Genomic DNA, 23,921 nt, shown 5'->3' with positions numbered 1-23,921 from the left:
TGGCCTTACTTTTTTTTCCTATTAAAATGCTGTCTATCTGCATCTGTCCCTAAGATGACAAGTGTTTGACCCAGCTACTGAGGCAGATCCAGAGCCAAACTGCACATAGTAGCTCCATCTAAGAAAAGCAAAGCTGTTATTCTACCAGGAACAAGATGCCTGGGGAACATTCCTCCAGCCCAGCATGTGCAATGAGCTGGGGGAAAAAGCTAGTTGAGTTCATTTCAAAAGCCAAATAAATGCACCATGAGTGGTGGACCAGTCACTAATCCACCCAAGTCCTTCTAAACACAAAAGGTCAACCCCACATTCACTTTTTCTATCTGTTAAAATCAAGGATTCAGGTGAAATAGCACATGAAGCCATAATGCCAAGGAGACTTCCTAAACAGGGCATCATTATATGGCTTCTGAGCTTAGCCAAGGATGCTGAGGTCAATACAAGTTGAGGGCCCTTCCCACTTTGCAGTACGGAGGTTGAACTAGAAAAGGATTCCTGTCCAAGGATAAGGATTCTTCTTCTTTTAAAGAAAAGGATGGAGGGAGTGGAGTATTGGCTAAAGGATGGAGTATGACAGCAATCAGTAGACAATGTGTTATTTTGTCAGATTTCCTCAGCAAAAGCAGCTCATGATGGTTTTGTGATTGAAGTTAAGTTAGAGAAAAACTGACAGAACTGTGATTTCCCAAAGGAAACAAAGCAAACATAATCTACTTTGAAAAAAATCTGATTTTATTTTTGTATTGAAAAGACCTGTCAATTTAAATAGATGTTTATTTCCATTCATGGTCTCAACCAGTGTTGTGTGTTAACATTATTCAGAACTGTATAAAAAGCCATCTGTGTTACATTGGTTAACATCCTAGAACACTGGGGGAGGGTTTGAAGCAGCTTAACATTAAAAATAGGATGTTCTCAAAAAACTTACAACTGATGCGGCATCTTCTATTCTAATTTTAAAGGAGCTAAAGCATTTTGCAAATACAATTCAAGTTATTTGGTCTTCAAAAAATCTTTAAAACCAGATTGCTTTCATAGCAGTATTGAAGCTGTCAGCTGAGAGAACACACACACAACACTCTTGTGTGTGCAAACACATACATGGAGAACCACACTGAGCACAACTGGAACACCCCATTCAGTATTTGGATTACAAATGTGTTCCTCTGAATCCATGATCACAGTTAATTTAAAATGCTAGTTTTTTTAATATATACATGGTTTCCATGGAAACCCAAGATTCTGCACAATCAACTGACATTTATTACTCATGGTGCTGTGAAGTTCTCTAGTGAAGGGGCCAAATTCCAAAACCTTTACTCAAACATGCACATACCTCACTGAAGCCAGTGGTCAGGGGAGAAGATGGTTTAGAAAAGGGGTTGCAGGGTCAAGATCTAGATTTGAAAAACCACATGACAGATTGTCATTTAAAAAAAGTTTTTAAGTCATTCTTTGGTTTATTTCCATGATTCCCAACACTGTCTGAAAAGCCCAGAGACAGTCACATGAGAAATCATAGCTCTAAAGCAAGCCCACAGCATTTTTAAGTCTTGTGTATTAAACGTTTAGAAGACTACAGGAATTCAGAGTACCCCTTACATTCATGTCCCCAAAAATCTAGTAACTGCTTAAGTGCATGCACTGAGGCACGACCGGCATGCCTGTAAATTCGTATTGTTCAAGTTAAGAGTAAATATAGCTGCAAAAAACCCCACCCACCTATAATTAAATGGTCATTACTAGCAATGCTATAGTGACTGTCTTGTTATTAAAGAAATGCAGACATGGTTTCTGCCCCTTTGGCTCACTCAGCCAAAGGAAGCTGTCTGCTCAATTTAGAAAGGAAGCACATTTTAGGAGTCCAAGGGAGTTTAATATTTCCATGTTTCTGGGGTCAATTATTAATGTAAAGATGTAGACAAATGGCAAGTATATGAAAGCATCTCTCATACATTCCAAGGTTTGGAAGTCAAGAGCAGATCTTGACTTCCTTATCCTTAAATGTTATGGTAGGCTTCGAAAACCAGTAAGAAGTAATATATTTCTATGGAAAGCAAAGTAGAACTAAGTCTAGCTAGTATTTGTATGCAAGCAGTTTTTGCTATGCTTAATGTAAGGCAGATTTTACTGCAACAATAGTTACCAGTCTGCTATCGGAAAAAAACATAGGCAACTATACTCAAAGAAGGTGGCTGATAATTACTAGTGACAACTTCTATTTTTTAGAACAACTCAGCTTTAATGTACTTTCTGGAAACAGCACTTTCATCACTGGTTTTCACTTCCTTCCCCATCCCATGTTAAGTATCAAAAATCAAGACTGGATAAAATGAATTGTGGCTATTTACCAACCAACATCTTCTATTCCAATATTATTCTTAACTGGAACAAATATAAGTCATTCTTTATAACCTACTGCCACTGGTTGTTTATAAATATCTGCTTGCTGCAATAAACATTGGTCATTGAAATATTCATTTGCAGTAACTACTTGGCACTAGGTTAATATACTTGTAAAGTTTAATGGAAGTGCTTCTGATGTACATACAAGCACTTAAAACATCAGACTTTTTAAAACTTAGTTCTGGGGCTTTAAATATTTATAGTTACAGTTTTCACAAGCATTTCTGAAAGTATTAAATCTGTTCAATAAGTTCAGAAGCTCCTGTCTCAGCATATCTAAGTTTCTTCAACAATTACAGAATAGCTAATTTAACATTCTTGCCTCCTATGCGGAGACAACATGATACCGAAATTTAGTTATAAAAAGAGGCATTTTTGGTCAGGCTGACCCCCCCATCTGTCCCTTAACAAAAAGAAACACAGCTCAAACCTGTCTCCTCTCTCCAGAAAAAAGACACCTAAGGCCACAAATGTACACTTGCCAGAACATCAGGTGTTTCTCCATTTGTGGCAACTGTACATTCCCACTTTGAGAAATACAGTTTGAAGGCCCCACCACCACCTTGAAGGATGAACCATCTCAGAAGTCTGTTTAGGCAGCAGTGCATATGAAACCACATTACATCAAAACAGTGTGTAAAAGTCATTCCAGCTACTTCAACTAGTTTTTAAACAATGTTTAATCAAAACTCCTAGTTGCAGGAAAGAAAAAAACCCCAAACTTAATGTAGAGAGAGGCATAAAGATGCAAAGATAACCACCACAATGATCCAATAGCAAAAACTCATGTTTAAAGGTTTTCTTATGCTAAAAAAGGCACACAACCCTTTGTGAACTAGAGACAAAAGCTAGCAGGACTACAGCAATAAACCCAGAAGAAAAAGCCTACCAGAATTACCCAATTGCCTACTGGGAGGGAACAATGAAGTAGACAGGCTGCTCTTGCTCCGTTTTGTTTGCAGGGAAGTGGTCAAATTTAATAGTCAAATTTAGCCACATTAAGAAACATTTAACAAAAGCTACCCCAAGAAACCAGAACAAAACCTGACATTTGGGTCAAAAGGCCACAGACAGGCCCTTCCATAGCATGTAGCTGAGTGAGTTCAGAGATTGGCAATGAAAGAAAAAAGCTTTAGACATGTGATGGGAACAAGCTTTGGGATTTATCGAACAGTCACACCAAGCTTCTCCAGCACACGCACTCCCTTTTCTTGGTATTCTTGTCGGGTCATCCAGAAGTTGTCTTTGTCTTTCATGATGTCTGCTAGAACAGCACCCCCCAGAAACACCATGTGCTTCCGACGAGGGGGATCTTCAATTCGGATCTTAAATTTCTGAGAAGAAAAGAAATCATTACTAGGATTCTTGAAACAAAGCCTTGCAAAATAAAATTGGGCTTTCCACCACAACAATGAAGTGGAAATTGTCTAGTGAGAAAAACGCAACTAAAAAACTGAAATGTTAGCACAGGGCACTCTGTGAGCTTTCAGCTTGCACAGCTGAAGTAAAATAATGACTCTGCATTGCAAGTTACACAAGCTACTGCCCAAAAATTGTACTTTCAGTATATCAACAAAAAACCCAGGATTCAGAATACTGACAGAAAATTAGAGACCAAATTTCTGCATTTCAGGAACACTATTAAAAGTGAAATAATTCCTAATCTTTGATGACTGAAATTATCAGAAGTAACCAGATCATCAAATCACAAATATTTTAGAATTATACCAATTTACACAATCTAAACCAGCTTAACTAATTAATATTCCCTTAATTTCTTCAGTGCTAAAGCTCTAACTTCAAGAGCTACAAAGAGACTACAAAGCTATGACTGAAATACTGTCTCAGATGTAAAACATTCTGTTCAATTGAGTCATTCCATAGAAGACCTTCAGGGAACACTGTATTAAGAACCAGTGAAGTTCAATTCAGTTCACCATTAGAAACTCCACTCAAAGGAATTTTCAGTACAACACACTGTTACCTCTGTAACAAGTGTAACTGTTGCCTGCTTATCACAGTAACAAATGGAAAAAGGAAACTTACTCCACCTGAAAGTGTGTTAGAGCTCTAGCCTCTCTCACTTTTGAGTATTTCACTTGTAACATGAACCAAAATTTTCACAGACTAAAAAAAATTTTTTTTTTACTCAATGACAACTTGAAGGCACAGAAACTCCTTAGCTTTGTTTAACCAACATTACAATATGTGTCCTGGTATTTCTCAGCCTATTTTACCCAAGACTTCGGGAATTACCGGCTACTAGCCGGGTCTAGAAGGTAACTTTATTGCAAATATGTACAAAGCAAAGGCAGGGGTGTGAGGAAGGAGGGGCAGCGATTTCGCAAGCTGAGGGAAGGGCCACCCGCAGCCTCCGTCATTTCTGGCCCCCTGGTTCCCTCTAGCGGGGATTCAGGGAAGCCTCTGCGTCCCACGGCTGCAGCAGCCACCCCATACTCACCGAGAGCTTCTCCACGTCTCCTTTCAGAACTCGTTCCAGGTAGAGCTGTTTCAGCTCCCGCTCCAGTCGTGAAGGCAACCCAGGGTACATGGTGGACCCTCCAGACAGCACAATGTGCTTGTAGAATTCAGACCTGACCCAAAAAATACAGTTTTTGTAGTGTTGTACATTTTACTCTGTACCTGTAAAGGTACCTGTAGGTACCTGTACAGACAGGGGAGTAAATACAAATCTAAAAACCAGTCACTACACAAAGACAGACTGCACAATTTCAGCAGACTTGCTCATGCTTTTCCAGAAAGCAGAAATAAAAAACAAAAAGTGCTTTCAAGATTTTATCTTTGCTCATTCTCACTGAAATAGTTTCCAGACAACTGGTTAAGCTCCAGGAGCTTAGCCTGAGCCCCATTCCCAGCATACACCCTTCTCCCAGGAGCACACATTAGTGTCTAAAGCAAAAGATGTTACTCTGAAGACAGCTCCTGTGTCACCCCTACACCCAGACAAAGGATTCTAAATGTTCTGCTCGTACCTGGTATCAATGTCAGCAGCCTGGATGGTGTTGAACAGCAACTCAGCCACACCAACCCCTTCGACATTGATTAAGTGAGGCTGGAAGAGAGCCTCTGGTGCCTCAAACCGTTCTCCACCAACTTTGATAATCCTGCCATCTGGGAGCTAGGGAAGAAACAACACCATTGAAAAGACTACTTTTTGCCACTTGAATGCTAAAAAAAAAACCAAGAGGAAATGACCTACATTGCTCCCAAATGTTTTAACACAGGAAATTGTTGATAATTGTCAGCACTGCAAGAAGTCATTCAGTAGTACTGAAAGAATATACAAATTCTTTAATCGCTCTGCAATTCACTTGGAGACATCAGGGACCAGATACATCAATACTGAGCTACCAAATATTTCCTTGCCATACCAACTCCTAGTATCAATTTTAAAAATTATCTTACAGCAAGAATAATCCTTTTCTGCACATTTTTCCAACTGTGATCACAAAGTTTCCACTAAGAGCACGTTCACCTTTCCTGAGACCAGGTATCAGTCTCATGTCTCAGTGCTGCATGGATGAAGCTGAAACAATTTCATATGCTAGAATAAGTCCACTTTCTCTACAAATTCCTGTACTATAATATTAAAACTTCAAAGACCTACAATGACAAAAGTGAGTACAAAGATTTACAGAAAATCTGAAGCCTATAGAAAAAAGCCTATAGAAGACTTTCCCAGAACCAATTAATTTGATTCTACAGGCTGAGAGGTGAGCTACTGCCAAGAAAAATTGTGAAGGAATGAAAGCTAAATGCTACCTGAATTTAAACCTAGGAAGTTTAGGACAAGGAGAGCTGTCTTGAGACACTCACCGTGTAGGATTCAACTAGAACTGTGGTCTCTAGTGCCAGCTTCTGCTCCTGTTCAATGTTGTATCCCACATAACACAACTTCTCCTTGATCATGCGAACCGTCTCAAAATCAGCAGAATGGTTGAAAGCATAACCTCGCAGCAAGAGGAGCTGGAGGGAGCACAGCAGGTTAGCAGGAAATGAGAGGAACAGTCTAGATCTCTCAGTAGAGGGGTAGTACATTTAGACACATATCTCTGTTCACCTCCCTTTTTTAGTGGCAAATTTGGGTATTAAGAGAAATCTGTCCCAGTGTATCCATTATCCCCAGAAAAACAGCAGCATTACTCCAAATGGGAAATTTTCTTCATTACAATTTTCAGCATAACAAGAACAAAGACAAATGAAAAAACCCAAAATAATTCTTGTCTTTAGAACTTCACTTCAGAACATTCCTGTATTCCAGGTTAACCATAAGATTTGTCAATCTAAGATGTTGCTTATATTTAAAACTCCCAAACAAATGAATTGTCTATCAAACATGTTCTCTTATTTAATTATCAGGGAAGAATCACTACACTATTTTCCACACTGCAAGGAGCTCTTTCTGAAAACAGATGAGTAGAGCGGAGAGAATACAATTTATCTTCCACTTTAGGTGAGAAAGCCAACTTTTGAGCTTTTCCTTCCCAAATATGGAATAAATTCCCTTCCTACAAGATTGCCACTAAGAAAATTGATGTCTCTGAATAACACCAATATCATCACTTTGATTTAGATGAGGAAACACTGTAAGAATAGACTGAAGTAACACAGAGAATATGAGAGTTCTTAATGTAATCAACATGAATAATTAAGGGAAAATACACAGTGGTTTCTTGCTGTCAAGGGATTTTGACTTGAACCACAGATACCATCACCTCAACCTTAAACCCTCTTCCCTCCCAGCTTACCTTAATGAGGTACCTAGTGATATCCCTCCCAGCGATATCTAACCGTCTCGTGAGGTGAGGGAGGGAGAAACCTTCATAAACTGGGCAAATGTGAGTCACACCATCTCCAGAGTCCACAACAACACCAGTCAACAAACCTAAAAGAATGGGGGGAAGCACAATTTTACTGCGCTTTCATAAATAGAGCAGAACAGCAGCAAGTTTAAGATATGTTTTTCACTGTAAACTAATACAACCTTTCTTCCCTCAGTCATCAGTAGATATTAAACTTCAGGTTTTCATAGTAACAAATGCTTTCATAAATTTTTTTTTTAAAAATTATTACTTTTACGTAGATGATTAGAACTCTATCACTCACAATTTTATGTGGCATTTTAACATCTTTAAATTACATTCTAATTAAAGGAAGTATCTACGCTCATTAAATGCTTATTGGGGCACAAATTCCACCACAGATTCAGTTGTGTAGTCTTATATTAATTTCTGAAATATTAAGAAATTTAGAGATATTCAAGCCACAAGTTTACCTTGTTAAATTCTTAGGACTTGTTGATTTTTACTGGTATACAAAAAACCAAATACTTTCAACAAGGTAGAAAATATTTGGACTATACAGCACATGCCTAATATTTCTTCACACAAGTGGCATTAGGCTGAATGAGATACACTTTCTTAGACTAAAAAAAATCAACTCTCACGAAAAAAAGTTTACCACAAAATATTAAACTCTAAGCTATACAAAGCAGATATCATGAACATGTAGAAACAGAAGTTTCTATACTTAGGGGGCAAAAATCAATGATGAAAGTTGATCAGAAAACAGTTTTATAGTTTCTCACAAGCTACCTAAAGCAAGAAACCATATTTTAAGGACAGACCTTAGAAGTGTGGTGCACTGAAATGAGGCACATCTCTATATAACTTTAGCCACTACTTTAATTTTTGAAGTAATATAAATAAGTAAGGTGTTTTAAAGAACTTTTAAAAAAAAATTTCCAAAAGCAAATGTTTGATTTATGTGCCCCTTGATTTTTACATCTTAGAAGGTCTTCAGCTTTGTTTTAGATGATGGTATGTAGCAACACTGCAGACTGCTCAAAGTTGTCTCACATTCTGTTATTCACAAAGTAATTGAGCACTACACAGTAAGGTAAATGTAAAATTACAGCAGAATTTAAGACTGTAGATGTCAGTTACTTAAATATTTGTAAGGAATCAAATCAAAGAAAACCCAAGGGGAAAAAAGGTAATAACACAGATGGCAGCAAATAAAATTAATATTCAGGTTTGCAAAAGTGGTTTTGGTTCAAGTAGTTATATTGACTTGCATGGCAGAGTCACCCTTCCAGTACCCCACTGCTTTTGGTCCTGCACAGAGACACTACAGGGACACGTTAATGGACATGGATATTTGTGTCCTGCCATGTGACAGCTCAACACACCAAGTCAGCAACAAACAGATTCAAGGAGTCATGGTATTAGAACTGATGTGCTTGAGTAACTTCATAGAATCCTAGATGGACTGAAGTTGATGGTAGAATTTCCATTTAATTCAGTCAATCCATAATTTTCTGCTCAGGCTAAGGATCATTTCAATTTAGTTTATCTATAGCAAAAGACTCAACTTTTTATTCCTCCCCTGAAAATAGTGTAAAAGTCACATGATCACCTTCTTGAAATTACTCTCTTACTCATGGTAAAAAGTTGTTCCTTTTTCAGAAAATTCAAATTAAGCCATTAAGACTTGACACCAAAGGTAAAATAATTACACCCTGAAAGAGTAAGAGTTTTGAGGAACCGGGTTTTTGCATTTATCCATGAAAATAACACCAACAGTGGTACCTAACAATAGTTCCTCACAACAAAAAGCAAGCTGTCAGTCAGAGCCGAGCTTCCTTAGAGAACAGCATGGAACTAAGCCCAAGACACAGTGATGCCATGTTAGTACTTTGGCTCAGCAACACTGGAAACTAAAGAAATTTTAGGTTAATTTCGCCTACCTTGAGCATACAGAGTAAGAACAGCCTGGATGGCTACATACACCCCAGAAAACTGGTACGTCTCAAACATAACCTGTAAGATGAAGGCAAAAATCAGCTTCCAAAACAGGCCAAATACCTCAAAGAAATTTCACTGGTGTTTGAAAACTGTATTTCTAGAATTTTGATTTTGCATTTTTACTAATCAAAAACACTTCCCAAGAATTTTCATCACACAAGATTCCACAGGAACATTAGAAACCTATGTGCTTTGGGACAGTAAGAAGTACATTCAGTTCTGTATCTTACCTGTTCACACCAGACAAGCCAGGTGAAATATTACACATCCATTAAGCAACACAAGCAAACAAAAGAAACCCACACATCAATTTTTGCAGCTTTACACAAATTTTTACTTTTCCAAAGTGCTTAATGAGTGGGAGGCAGTACTTGTAGACCAGCCAAGCAGTTCATTACTAAAGCGTGACCGGGGAATAAAATGTTTGTTTAAGATATATGCCTTAAAACAAAGTTCAGGCATTTTTCATTCTTCATATTAAGCCATAGACTTTATACAACTGCACACTATGTCAAATAAAGACCAGACTCCTTCATATCTTAATCTACAATGAGCCCAGTATCACAGGTAGCAACTGCTCTCTGGATCTGGACCACTTTCTTCCCTTCTTTAAAGGGCAACCAATTACAAACTTTTAAATTTAGTGTAAAATCCACTACAGAGAGAAGACTAGGGGTTTGCAGATTTCATATTGAAACAGGAAACGTAACTCCTTGTCTTGTAAACTAGGTTTCCCTAATCACTGAACTAGTTTCAGTTAAGAAGCAGAACAAGATTAAAGGATGTAGAGTTTATAGGATCTTGTCTTCTTCCTAAACACAAGAAAAGGACAAGTAAACAAATCATGCTGTACAGCAGTTTACCCCTCAATAAGCTTTACCAGGAAAAATGGATGAACTCTGATTATTCCAACAAATACAGCTTTGCTTTTGCTACCCTGCAGCCTTCAGAACCCTTCTGCAACTTCTAGGATTAGAAACTGATTGAATCCTAAGTGCTCCCACAGTTCAAGTAAAAGATATCTAAATATTTTTGAAGAAAAAAGCTGATGCCTGACAATTTTAGAATTCTGAACTATTTAAAGAACCTCCTCCGTTAGAACAGTGTGAAAAGGAACAGAAAGGGAACAGCTGAAAGGGCAGCAACTCAAAATAGAACCCCTTTGAGTAGTCATTGTCTAAACCCAACACTATTCCAATGAATACTTTCAAACAACCTGAATGCTTATTAAATCAAAAAATAATGTAAGAAAAATCTAAACTATCACCTTCATACAACAAAATCAATATTCAAATGGCACTAGTTACTGCCTTCACATGTACCAAACCCTAAAGGCTTCTACAAAACCTTTTATAACCTTTGGGAGTGTTGTCATTCTTTCAAGAAAAAAAGAAATGGATTCTCCTCTGCAGTACTTTATTTGACATGGAAAATGCCTTGACACAGGGCATTTATGTTAACAAATCTTGAGATATAAATACTGAGCAATATGTTTCCCTGAAAAGATTCTTCTTCACATAACAGCAGATTTTTCATTACCTACAAAGTGATGTTCTAACTGGGTACAGAAAGAATTAAAAACTGGGAAAAAATATAAGAAATCCTAGGTTGATTTAGATGGAAGTGACTGCTTGAGCATCTCTGCAGCTTCTTGATTTGCCACTACAGTCTGGCTGCTTCTGAGGGTGTTACACAATGAGAGTGCAGCAGATGAAGACAAACAGTAAACACTCCATTAAGCTGAGGAGCAACCTGGGTCTTTTACGTGCTATGAAAGGAAAAGCACTTTTTAAATATATATTTTACAATATAGCTGACATGTGAACACTTGCTGCCTTACTATTGCATGTGGACCTGACAAAGTGATGGAATGAGGAGAGAGAAACACTGGAAACAGAATGAAGGACAGCATATATAATTATCTATCATCTTTATATGGTCCAGATGACTAAGCTTTTCTTCTAAAACACTACTGCACTGTATCCCAAAATGCAGAGACATTATTATATTTACTGCAGGCTTTAGGAAGTATCTTCATTCAGTCCTCTGCCTCATACTGGGCTCACCTCCCTGGAAAGGAGGAGGCTACATCTAAAATGGAAGGAGTATAAATTGCAGTTAAACTAAATATTCTAAGTTCTCATAACCTTGTGTTCCATTACAAACATTAGTAGAAACAATGAGCTTCTGTGTAACTCAAATTTAAATTTACAAAAATAGATTCTAGTTCTCACTAATCTTCTGCATTATGATCTTTCAATGTTATTCTTGCATCTTGCAAGGTTAAGTATCTATGGTCTCTGGGGTAGTGTTAAAAAGGCAAATGGAGCAATGCAAATATTCCATCACAATTCAGAGGCCGTACTAGACTCCTGGATTTTTGGTATAAAATTATTTGGCACATGAATAACTAAAATCTATCCTTTTGTATTTACCAGGAAAACAGAACAAGAACACTATTGTTGACAACTAAAAAGCAAAGAAGCCTGGGCAGGAAATAGAGCCATTCCAGCTACATGGAGGCCACCCAGAATAACCTGCTCTGCCTATACACCACAGCTGGCTGATATACAGTGCATGATATTACGAGTGTTGCATTACCTGATACTTAGGTCATAGGACCTTAATGTCCACAACTGCTAAAAAAAATGCTGAATTTAGATTGCACAGTCTGATTTATTTTTCACTTAAGTTTTCCCAACTTTGCTAGACTTCATTTGCTCCCTGGTCACTGAAAGAAAGGATTAGTGCAAATGTATTCACTGCCAAGTTGCAGAAAGCACTACCGTAACTGTGACATCAAAAGGATTTCAAAGAAAGGTGCTGATAAATGTAAATTCTTAACAGACTAAGGAATGATTTTGGGAAATATATATACACAAGTTTTGATATTCAAACTTATATGAATTGAAAATACCTATGATGCTTATGAGAAAAAAATTCAACAAAACAGAAAACTAAACATTCTGTTCTCATCAAACATTATTGCTCTTCAAACCTTAGTCTTCGTCACAGGTAGGGGACCTAAACAATATATATGTGACAACCTACATTGAATACAAGGTTCAGCTGGAGCTTAGATCACCCAGGGAAGCACTCTGAGATTAAGGATGCAAGAACCAGGCTTTCCTTCTTAGAAGGTTTTCATTGATAATCCCTTGCACTAATTAAAGATTAGTGCATTGGCTGTCATCACACCTTCATCTCAACCACCTCCAACAACACTGCTCCATCTGGTAAGCATCATCTAGCTCCAATCTCCTCTGCATTACTGGCTTATACAAGTCCAAGTCATTTAAAGTAATTAACATTCATCCAACAGCTAGTAATCAACATATCCTGGGTATGTGAAGACAGACATGTATTTCCAATTCTGTGTTTTAATGCTGCTATTAATGCTTGAGACAAGAAGCCTGCTTACAGCTTGTGAATGAGATCAGCTGGTTTGAATTTAAGCACAGTAGCATTCATGCCTATGGCTGAGAACGGGTTTTGGTTAGAGAACAGAACTACTTTGCATCAGACAGTCACTGTGTGTGGCTGGAACAAGGAATCTCTTAGCAGTGCTCCAATGACTGTGTATCGGCTCCTACTAGACACACATACCTCCACAATCTTCTCCCTATTTTTAGTCGGATTCATGGGAGGCTCTGTGAGTAGTATTTTACAATTTTTTGTGTCAATATTAAGTTTTTCTGGTCCAAACGTGTAATCCCAAAGGTGCTTCATATCATCCCAGTTTCGAACTATGCCATTCTCCATCGGATAATTCACTTCCAGCATTGATCGTAACTCACTGGCTTCATCACCAACCATCAGATCCTGCAAGATTTTAATACAAAAACATGTCAGTGTTTACAAAACACCAAACTCCTCATGAATGACAGTGAACTGCTTCAGCCTGTGTCCAATGTGTTCTTAAACAATGCCCACATTTTTGAATCACTTGCAGGTACTTAGGAGAGAAGTAGAATATATTTCATGTAATATTTAAATTTGGCTCTTACCCATCCCACAGCTTTTCCAAAATAAACATTATTAATTTGATTGTTTTCAATTAACTTTAAGAAACCAATAAACCTTGTTAGAGCTAGAGACTACAAATACTTTTTAAGTACAGGTGTTTCTCCACTGACACCTTCAAAATTATTTTACTAAATACTAATTTCTAAGAGCCGAGATGCAAAACAGCACATAAGGGTAGTAGGTGGGATTGGCAGAATATTTTTCCATGCATGTTGCAAATTTCTGTGCACAATACCAAAAAAGGAATAATGAGTGGTGAATAAGCATACCGAACAGGAGCAAAAGCAAATAAGAGATTATAAATTCCACACCAGACATTAAAAGAAACAATGGTTTACATATTGCCTGTGTCAATAGGGTGTGAAGAGACACATCTGAATATAAAATATAACCTCATCTGTTCCTTGCCAGAAGTCCCAAGCCAGAAACCCCAGTAATGCATTCTTGCACAAACACAACCAACTAATGCAATTTGTATAGTCATTTCACACTGATTAAGCAATCTGTTTATTAACGTTAGTTATGCAAACATTGCACATTCAAATTAGTAGCATCACATCTTCTCCTTTCCCACGTACTTCCCACAGGAAGTATGCACAGTAACATCTTATCTTTGCTCCTCATTATATCCCATACTTTTCTAAAGAAGCCTGAACTGACTCACTTGTACTTAGGCTGTAAAAACATATTTCTAGGTACCATTAGTTCTGTGCCCATAATAATATTAATTGGGAAAAAAAAAAAAAAAAGAAAAGCCAGCTATTTCATCTAAACATATGCCACAACAGTTTGCAGTTGCTGTGGCACAGTGGAAGTGAGGGTTATACTATTCAATGCCAGGGGAAAAAAAAAAGATGCACAAGAAAAAATCTGGCATGTGGTTTATAATTCCTATTTTAGAAGCAGTTGCTGTTGACTATATAAAAAGGAAGTGAATTGAAAATAGTTTAAGTGAAACCATTCCTCTTTCATCCCCTCTCCCTGACAAGGTGTTTTATTTGTTTTCCCTTGCACAGCAGATCACACTTCAGCTCTTGACTGTACAGAAGACAAAAGTCAAGACTCCAACACTTTCAATCCAAAGCACTCTGGTGAAACCATACTATGAGAACTCCACCATGTAGCCACATTACTCATGAGAATTTAAGACAACACAAACTCCACCAGTTAGAAGAATCAGAAATCAGAAGCCTTTTTTGTGCATCGCTCTTTGAGGCTCCAAGCTGCTCAAGAGGACACAGCCCAGGAAAAGCCGCTATTCAAAGGTGCAAAGCGAAAGTTGCACAAAACTTTCACATCCTTTTAAAACAAAGCTAAAGGGCAGAACAATTGTTCTCTCTTGAGAACATCAGCACTAGCACACTAACAAACACATACAGTTGGCAGTTGAAGAGGAAGAAGGACAACACAACCAAATTTGCAGAGAGGAATCAGTACTGTGGCATTCAATATTTCCACCACTTCAGTACTCAGTAATATCTGCCTAACTGAAATCTGAACATTTCTTCAAACTCTTTCTTATATTAAATTTCTTATATTTATAAGAAATTTAGGTTTATAAGAAGGTTTCTATATATTTATAAGAAAAAAGTTTCTTATATTAAATGAGCAATTTCTACTGTTAAAGATACTGAGTTCATGTTGATCTTTCAATGTTATTCTTGCATCTTGCAAAACTGCACGTTATGTAGCATTTAAAAGCAATACATAAAATATTCTCATTAATTAGTTGCCAGTAAACCAAAGCAATGAACAATGTCCAAAATAAGTATGTATTCAAATGTAAAATGTAAGACAAGACAAAACAATGAATAGCATTTAAAAAATAACATAACAGCTACTAGGTCTCATCAAGCAAAAATGGTAAACAAAAAGCACAGGGGCACCTCACTTACCATCATTTTGTTATTCTACTTCAACAGGTCAAGAAAGGTGAAGAAAAGGTAGAAGCAAGAAAGTCAGAAAAGGCCTAAATGAAATTCTCAAATTATTTTAAGTACATAGTAGAATTAGGCTGAAAAGAGATGCATGTACAGCAGGAAATGATCTGAGTTAGTTTAGTTAGGGCCAAACTAACATTATCAGGACATCGGATTAAATTGTCTCTTTAAAGGAAGCTATTGCTACATGTCAGTGGCAAGTCATGTTTAGGCTTCCTAGATTGCAAGCAAGATCAGTGTATCTGCCTATCTCTCATAAATAGGATTCTGTGTATAAATATTCTGTAACAGTGGAGTTTTACGCTGGGCTAGGTGTATATCTGAACTAGACAAGACTCTGCACAGGACAATTGACTAGCTCTGACAATTGCTAAATTTAATTTTAAAAATCCACTTAATATATTCAAGAACTGAAAACTACTCCTTAGTACTGACTTATTAATACCCCCCAAACCTGCCGCAGACTAGTAAGTCAGGAAAAGCCAAGAGCAATATCTATGCTTCTGGATTTAGCTGCAATTTTAAGCAAAATAATCCCAGTAATGAATGAATTCCTGAGTAGGAAAAAAAGCTATATCCCTGCTGCTAGATGAAATGAGAATCCATAAGGAAAATGTGGTCAAAGCAACTTGAAACTGGTAACTCAATAGATGATAACCACTGTTTTGATCAGCTTCCAGGTTCCTTTCACAGCGTTTCTGAATTCCACAGGAGTGTAGTTTTCTTCAATAGTTTTGAAAAGTTAAACTGAAAATCTCCTTGCCAGCTTCCCTTACTCAGTTTTAAACTTATACCGGAAGAACTCACAGTGTATGCATGGAATTAAATTTTGGCATAAAACTCATCTGCTAAAATACATCTTTTAAGGAAATCTGCAAGACTCTCATGAAGAAAAACAGCACTCACACTTATCAAGTCTTTCTACTGTATTATCCTACTGGGATACCCAAAGTGCCTGTGGCAGAGATTTCTCCTCTTGATACACTGCCTCCTTAAGAAAGGGTTACAAGCTGTTAGGCAAATCATATAAAACTACGAGAAACAATCTAGACACAGTTTATACTCTTTGAAATACACCCACGTGATCCCTGCTCAAGCAGAAGACCAGCAATGCATGCAAAATGATTGTTTACAGGTTCTTTTGCTGATCTCATAGCAATTACCAACTTCGACATCCTATCATTTCAATGCACCACTGTTGTCTGTAACAATATTAAATTATCAGATAATCAGAGGATACCAAAACTGATGGGGCAGGCTGTATTGAATCAGCTAGAAAGAAAACATGACTTCAACAGTGAGATTTCATGCAAGAAAATTCTGGGGGGAGTTTAGACTCATAAATCACTGCATAATTTCATAAAACTTTACCAGGACCTCCATTAAGGAGACCCCTCACATTAAGTTCAAGAAGACACCCAAGAAATACCTCTCCCCAAATCTTACTAGAGAAAGGATTACGTTTTCTGTCTCCTTACAAAAAAATCCTCTTTACTGTGAAAGGGAAAGATCTCTATCCTCTAAAACAAACTGTCCTAGCTGATACAAGGTAAAGCACTATTGAGATAGTAACGAGACAAACCCACAATCACATTTTGGGAAGCTCTAGCATCTTTCAGCCTTTTGACTTCCTTCTATGGCCTTCTGCTGATACTACAACCATTTCACAGGCAGAAGCAGAAATCCAGCAACTCAAGTTCTCCTTGTCAACGACAGGGTTCTGAAAATAAGGAACAAGACTGGACTGATTTTTTTTTTCCTCTTCCTAAACTGCTGCTCAGAACGAATAAGGAAAGGAAAATTGAAATCCCATATATGTGTGGTCCTACCTAACCTTCACTGGCCTAAGTGGGCACTTCTACAGTTCTGCATTGCCCCTGCTTCTCCCTCACTCTCCAACTGGAGCTTGCACCCTGGTCTAGTAAGGCAGTCATTACTTTACTTGACCAAGAAATCCCTCTTTTTCAGCTGGATCAGCTCACTAAAGCAGCTCACAACACGCTTGCACAAGCAGCATGACCAGCACAAGGTGAGAATTGTGTGTCTAGAAGCAAGAAGGGAGGATGTGACCACAGCAGGGCCAAGACATTAACCAAAGCCTATACAGCAGAAGCAACTAATAACATTTGAAGTGTTACTCTCTAATTACAAAATAAGTGAAAAATTATAGCTCCCTGGACTTCAGAAAATGACTTCTCCAACAGTGGTTCTCCCCCCATGCCTTGGAATAATGCCCCAAGACAAAGCAGCCTGAACAGAGCCTCTCCATCTCTAACTAGTGTGGAGCACCTACGTCCATCAACAGCAAAAGGAAAACAAAAACCATAGAAACAATGAAACGCAAACACAGCCAAGGTTAAACATCTCATACAAGATCACAGATGATCAACTCTGAGTAGAAAGCGAACCATACAGAAAAACCTGGAAGCTCCAGCAGTTCTTCAGCACTGTCTCAAAATCCCACATGATAGCTTGGTGACAGTCAGTCACGTCTGTCTGATTTCTGCCTTCTGATCTTGACACCATTTGCATTATTGGCATTTGAAGCCCCTTTTTGCCCAGAATCACTCAAGCCCTACCTGCTGCCTCCTCAGGTGCCCTATCTGAAGGCCTCCAATGCTTTAGAGCACCCTCTTCTTAACTTTGTAGTTTGTGACAGGCTAAAATCCGATACAGAAATGAATCAAGAGATACTGAAACAGCATAAAAGGGAGTTAAGGAAGAAACATTTCCAAACATTACACAAGTCAAAAGCTGCCCTAAATATTTTTATCTGTCAGAAAGAAATAACAATAAAAAAATTTACCTTGATTTCAATGTTTCCTACTTTAGCAGTTGATCTTATAATGGGTCTGCCAACCAAAGCTGGAAAAATGTGCTCAGGAAAATTCGAGCCTGCATAGCCACATTTCACAAACTGAAAAGGAAGAAATAATTTTATTAGAATATAATATTATTTTTGTTTACAAATAGAAACCTGGTTTGGGGTAAAAAATTAAAAGTCCAAATTTAAGAGCATGTACTCCACTGGAAACCAAATTAATTTATACTTTCAAATCAATTTTACACATTTTAGATGATGCATAGATTTTTAAAACTGAGTAAAAGTATTTTCCAGAATGTTTTCTGAATCAAGACTATCAGATTTTTGAGAAACCGTTTAAAATGAATAGGTACATTGCAAGGTGTAAAAGAAGTCCAGTGTCTGAATTTGGATTTCCTGCCACTCTATTAAAAAAGTCCTCTAGCAACCTGAAATCTGTAATTTTGTAATGGATCACCTTATAATGAGTACCCAATGAAACCTAATTAAATCACCTCTCCAATCAGAGCACATGGTAGCATAATGAATTACACACCAGAAAAAGCCCCAAAAGCTTGTTGAATTCAAGTTTTATACTCTTGTAAAAAGTGCTCAAATGTGAAGTAGCAATTCAGACAGATTTCTCAAATTTTTGTAATTTTGAAGCTTTCTTTTAAGGATAAAGTCTTCTGCAAGCACTTCTAAAACCAACAGCACAACCAAAACCTCAGATGATGGCAGTTCACACCAAACAGGATGAAAAGAGTGTTTATTACCCAAATATATACAAAAGGAAGCTTTATATCACTGGGTTCCAAGACAGTATACACACTAAGAAAACAATGACAATTTACTGAACAACAAAAAAATATATAGTCGCTAGAGGAAGTTCAGTTGTAAAATGTGAACTTTAAATGTGCCAGCAAGTTCATAGGGATCAGCAAGTTGTGCTCTTCAGCTCTCCTATTTTGATAGGGTACTTTCATGTATCATACCCTACTGTTCTGCCTGCAGCTTATACAGAGAAGACTCCTCTTTTACTCTGATGCACGGCTTGCATACCAGGCTATATTAACACGCCAGAACAAAAACATTTTCATCTGCAAAATCACCCAAGCACTGAGGTGCAGCAGCAGTAACCCAGCACCCCGGGATCCCTGGGGTTGGAGGGACCCTCAGGAACTGTGTCATCCAATGCTGGGCTCAAACCAGTCACCACTGAATTCTGAGCAGCTTGCTCAGAGCTTGTACCAGCTGGCTGCTGGGAATCTTTAAGAACAGGCAATTGACAGACTCCATGGGACCCTGTCCCAAAATGTAATTATCTACTGCAGGTTGTATTAAAAGCCATCTGCTAAAATTTTCCAAATATTCGCTGAGTTTTCTGAAGCAAGGTCTGAAGACTGCCACTGGAACAATTATCCCAGCAAAGAGTACAGCTAATTGCAGCTGAGAGGAATTCTGTCATTACACTAACGGTGACATGAAAAGTCACTTGTGCTGCTGCTCGTAATTATTCACCTTACTGCAGTAAAAAAGGGCATTTGTTGTGGAAAGAAATTTAGAGAGTTGGTTACAGACAAAACCAGTAGATATTTTAATTAAAGCTAGGGTAATAGAGGGGAGAAAAATTTTGGTTTTTTTGACCCTAGTTTCTTTCACTCCTTCAGTGCTTGCCCTCCAAAGGCAGAGCTGTTTGGAATACCTGAAGAATGACACTGTGTACACAACTCATTTCACTCATTCTACTTCAAACCCAGAATACTCTGAAAAGACAAGTATTTATCAATTTTTTTGGTTATACTAAGGCCAAGCCTGCCTAGGAGTTGCATAGATTTAATCTGTGCATTCAAGAATGCAGTGCTGCTATGAGAAAGCAAAGAGCAGCCACAAGCACTTCTGGATCGCATACCTGAATACACCAGTATATCAGAAGTAACGGGATAAGAAATATCTAAATAAATCTTTAAAACTTAAACTCCTGGAACACCCCCTCAAGAAGCTCCACTACTCAAATTTTTAAACCCCCTGTACTTATATAGCAACCCTGATGTATGCAAGCAAAACAACTACTGCACAAAAATCAGCACCTCTATTGGGCAACCTTTAAAACACCTCTCAGAATCACATACAACTATACTGACCTAAAAACTGCTGACCTACAAAACCACAAAAATTCTTACTATTTGATATGAATAGTAACTTCCAACCTCTTTTTGCATTAAGATCTTGATGCATCTTCCCAGGAAATCAACAAATTCTAGGTTTTAAAAGCAGACTGTCATTTCTCCAACCAGCCTAAAACACAATCAAAACCAGATTTAATTGATGCAAACTACAATGAGTGAGAATAAGCTTGGACATTGACAGTCTGTTTCCCACCTCTTTCTGGCCAGAACAGAGAGCCTTAAAAATTACATTTTACAAAGTCTGATAGACTCTGCCACAGACAGAAAGGACAGAATTTTAACTTGCCTTCAAATTTGAAATTTCCCCTTCCAGTCTACATAAAAATTTGGGAAAGATAAGAACAAGTGAGCCTTCTTTGTCAGCTTCCCCATCAATGGGGACATCCCCACTGTAGTATTCTCCCTGACACTATCCTGAATATTCAGCTGGTTCAGTTGGTTTGTGATCACCTAACATTGCCTATCATGGCTGAAAAAACAGGCTCAGTAAAACCATCAACAGGAAAATGCACAGATCTGCACAATAACAGACTTTGGACTCTTAGATTTTTTTGAAGGGCTACAGGAAACATAAGTTATCCCTCCCTCCTGTCCCTTACAGAAAATCCTTCAAAATCTTCAAGTAAATGTTATGAACTGCAGTAATCTGGAACAGCTTCTCTTTTCTAAGGCCCAACATTAAACACTCACTGTTCTGCCACTCTCAGTTTGAAACTCTCTAATTTAAGTACAGTGCACTTGTTTCTCTTCCACCTCTTGCCACACACACCCCTCAAACCAATTATTGAACAATTTCAGTACAATGCTCATGTTTCCAACAATAACACAAGCACTCCATAAATTTACCCATTTCTGCAAGAACTTCATCATCGTCTGTTTTTGCACACATTTGCTATACATTCAGAATGTTCTAAGAACAGCTATTTAGCCTGCCTGTGTGCAAGACCATGTATGTAACAATTTTTACCATATATAGTTTCTTCTCCATTTCACTGTGGTTTATACCGAGTCTTTCACTTCCTACTGAGTCATCAAACACTAAGAACTTGCATGTATAAGTGTTCTTTCAAACTAAAAGAATGAGGAAGCTTGCAAACAAGTCACGTGACTGGTTTTAAAATGAACACTAATATTCTTATCACAACTCTGTGCTTGATCCTTTCCACTGATACAACTCTCAAACAAAAACCCTAAATACAGTTACAGCAATTTTACAGGCCAATCAGTAACTTTCTGTTTGGCCTCTAACAATAAGAATCCACCTCTAACACTCCAGACCTTTGAGGTGCCATTGCCTGCCTCCCACACCACATGTTGCAAGAACTTCCTTCGAGTCACTCACCTCTTCCTCAAAGATAGGCTGCTGCCTATCATCAGAAGACCTACTGCAGCCTAACAAGAACAGTAAATTTCAAAGACAAGCCTAATGTTAAAAATTCACCTGATTTTTCCAAAGATATTCTCCATTTTTTATCTGTAAGTTTTCTGACACCCGGAAAAAGATTTAATTTCAATCATGCTTTTAAGTGTGAGATATTAGAAATAACTCTAAAATAAGACATCTCTTGTCACATAGGCAAAATATTATTACCAAAATACTGGTTTGACAATATAGAACTACTTGATATCTCAACATGTAATTGAGACTCAAAAGTTTTACTGAATGGAATTTTTGTCCAGCTTTGTTATCCCAATCCTCATTCAATTACCCCAAATCAATGTGAACATTTTGAGTTGATGGATTTCACAATTACTTCTGACACCCTGCTCTCCCACCCAAGGAGCTCTGTGGCTTCAAGACACACGTTGTTCTGCCCAAAGGCTGAGACAACCCAAAGCCACACAAGCTGAAGTGACACAAGCCCCTCCTCTTGCACCATGAAGGCACCTTCCGCTCTTGTGGTTATTTATATCCTGCTGGTCCAACTCACCGAGGGAAAAACTCTATGGATCCAAGATGTCTCTGGAATTGACAGCACACACAGATACCCAGGTTGTAAAGAAATGTGTGTGGCACACCCAGGTTGGGAAATCAGGTTGGAAAAATTGCTTTTACCCCCTGTGTCACACCTGAGACCAGCCAAGGCACAACATTGCTGTCACCACCAATACACTACACATTTTACATCTCAGTCATTATTGCCATATAAAAGACCACACCAATGGATGAAGCTCTGATTTTTTTTTTTTAATTTGGGCCTCCCAATAGGAATATTAAAGAATAATAAAAAAAAATTAAAAAAAAACCAAACAAAAAAAAACTTTAACAACAAAAATACCCCAAGAACAAAAAAAAACCCCTCAAACTAAAAACAAACAAACCATAAAGCAGCTTCCATATCCCTTCGTAACAAGAAAATGCTATCTCTTCTTCTTTCCTTTTTCTAAATGATAGTGCAAAAAGCACCCAAAGACTCTGAAGTCTAACCCTATTAAAGATAATTTTTGCTATATGAGGGTTAACAAAGACATCAAAACTGTCAAATCCCTGAACTGTCAAATATAATGTTCTTCTTCCTGAACTATTCTAACAATTTCAGATACTAATTGAAAAACCCTCTAATTAAGGATGCTAAATCTCTAATAAAATAATCCTTTGTCTCAACTATTCTTTCCTAGGCTTATTAAAAAATATATTTATCGCAAGTATCCATATATTAAAAAAACCTTGGTTTTTTTGCCATTCAAGAGATCTTAATGCACCACCAGTTAAGGTAACTCTCCACATAATATTGCTTTACTAGGGGAAACCCTAGACCGCTAAAAAAAATTACCAAGGGGAAATATCCCCCGATAGCATCTGATCTCTTCCTGCTTTAAAATGGTATCTTTTTCACTTCCTGCCAAGGTGCCTCACAGACTGACAAAAGGATGGATTTCCAGCGGGTGCCTGCACGCTTACGGAGGCCAGAAAAGGTGGAAAGGATGGGAAGAAAACCTTTCATTTAAAGAACGCCAATTTGGAAGTACGTGGCAGATTAGAAAGGTATTACGGAAAGGACGATGCTCTATTTTGAACATCAGTTGCCAAAAAGAAAAAAAACAAACAAAAAACCCCCACCAAAGCCTCCAAACATTTCTCTAAACGAAGAATCCTGCAGACACAGGACACATCCTAATTGCTCAATGCAGAATGCGCTCATTCAGAATTTTTAAAAATTGATATTTTCGTCTAAACGCGCGTTGCTGCATGGAGACCCGCTCAGGTCACGTAGAGAAATCAGGATATTGACGGTAGAATGAGAACGCGGAGGGGCCGGGGGCGGGCAGAGCAGCCCCAGCCCCGCAGAGCGCCGGCGGTGCCCGCGGTTCGGGAGCACGGGGACACCCGGCCGAGGGCCGCCAGCCCCCCCCCGCCCATTCATTCCGCGGGCCCGCCAGAGCGCCGGGATGGCGGCCGGGCCCGGCGGCGGCGGCAGGGCCGGGCGGGCGCGGCCCGCGGGCGGTGCCGGCAGGAAGCCGGGCCGGGTCCGGGGGGAGCCACCCGGCTTCCCCTTCCCCTCCGCCCCGGCAGCAGGGCGGGTCCCGGCGCCGCCCGCAGAGACTCACCCCGGTGCCGTTGTCGCACACGACCACCTTCCTGCCCAGCGTGTCCATCGCTGCGACACCGACACGGCTCCACACCGGGACCGACCGCGACACCGACACCGCCCCGACCTCCGCCGGGCCCCCCGAGCGCGCCGCCCGCCGCGCGCGCACGCCGGAAGCCGTCAGCGCGCGCCACCGCCCC

General features: G+C 38.7%; 1 protein-coding gene across 3 annotated transcripts; it reads right to left on the bottom strand.

Annotated features, from left to right (window-relative positions):
• Positions 1 to 711: 711 nt before the first annotated feature.
• On the bottom strand, positions 712 to 23,912 carry ACTR2 (actin related protein 2). 3 transcript variants are annotated; one of them, XM_071424868.1, is made up of 10 exons: positions 23,741 to 23,912; positions 18,006 to 18,116; positions 15,155 to 15,169; positions 12,840 to 13,055; positions 9,176 to 9,248; positions 7,176 to 7,312; positions 6,244 to 6,393; positions 5,400 to 5,545; positions 4,868 to 5,000; positions 712 to 3,740 (listed from the first exon to the last, which is right to left on the bottom strand). In XM_071424868.1, exons 1-10 carry the CDS (start codon positions 23,786 to 23,788, stop codon positions 3,570 to 3,572), a joined length of 1,200 nt encoding a protein of 399 aa, XP_071280969.1. In that variant the 5' UTR covers positions 23,789 to 23,912; the 3' UTR covers positions 712 to 3,569. The 3 variants fall into 3 exon arrangements, with proteins under 3 accessions (XP_071280969.1, XP_071280979.1, XP_071280987.1); XM_071424878.1 differs by lacking the exon at positions 15,155 to 15,169; XM_071424886.1 differs by lacking the exon at positions 23,741 to 23,912 and having other exon boundaries at positions 15,155 to 15,172; positions 18,006 to 18,113.
• Between the last annotated feature and the right edge of the window lie 9 nt (positions 23,913 to 23,921).

This window comes from Agelaius tricolor, unplaced genomic scaffold (assembly GCF_023055355.1).
Source record: "Agelaius tricolor isolate 1412-34295 unplaced genomic scaffold, bAgeTri1.0.p SCAF_1, whole genome shotgun sequence".
In the NCBI taxonomy this organism is placed as follows: domain Eukaryota; kingdom Metazoa; phylum Chordata; class Aves; order Passeriformes; family Icteridae; genus Agelaius; species Agelaius tricolor.
This window is presented reverse-complemented; position numbering and strand designations above follow the sequence as displayed.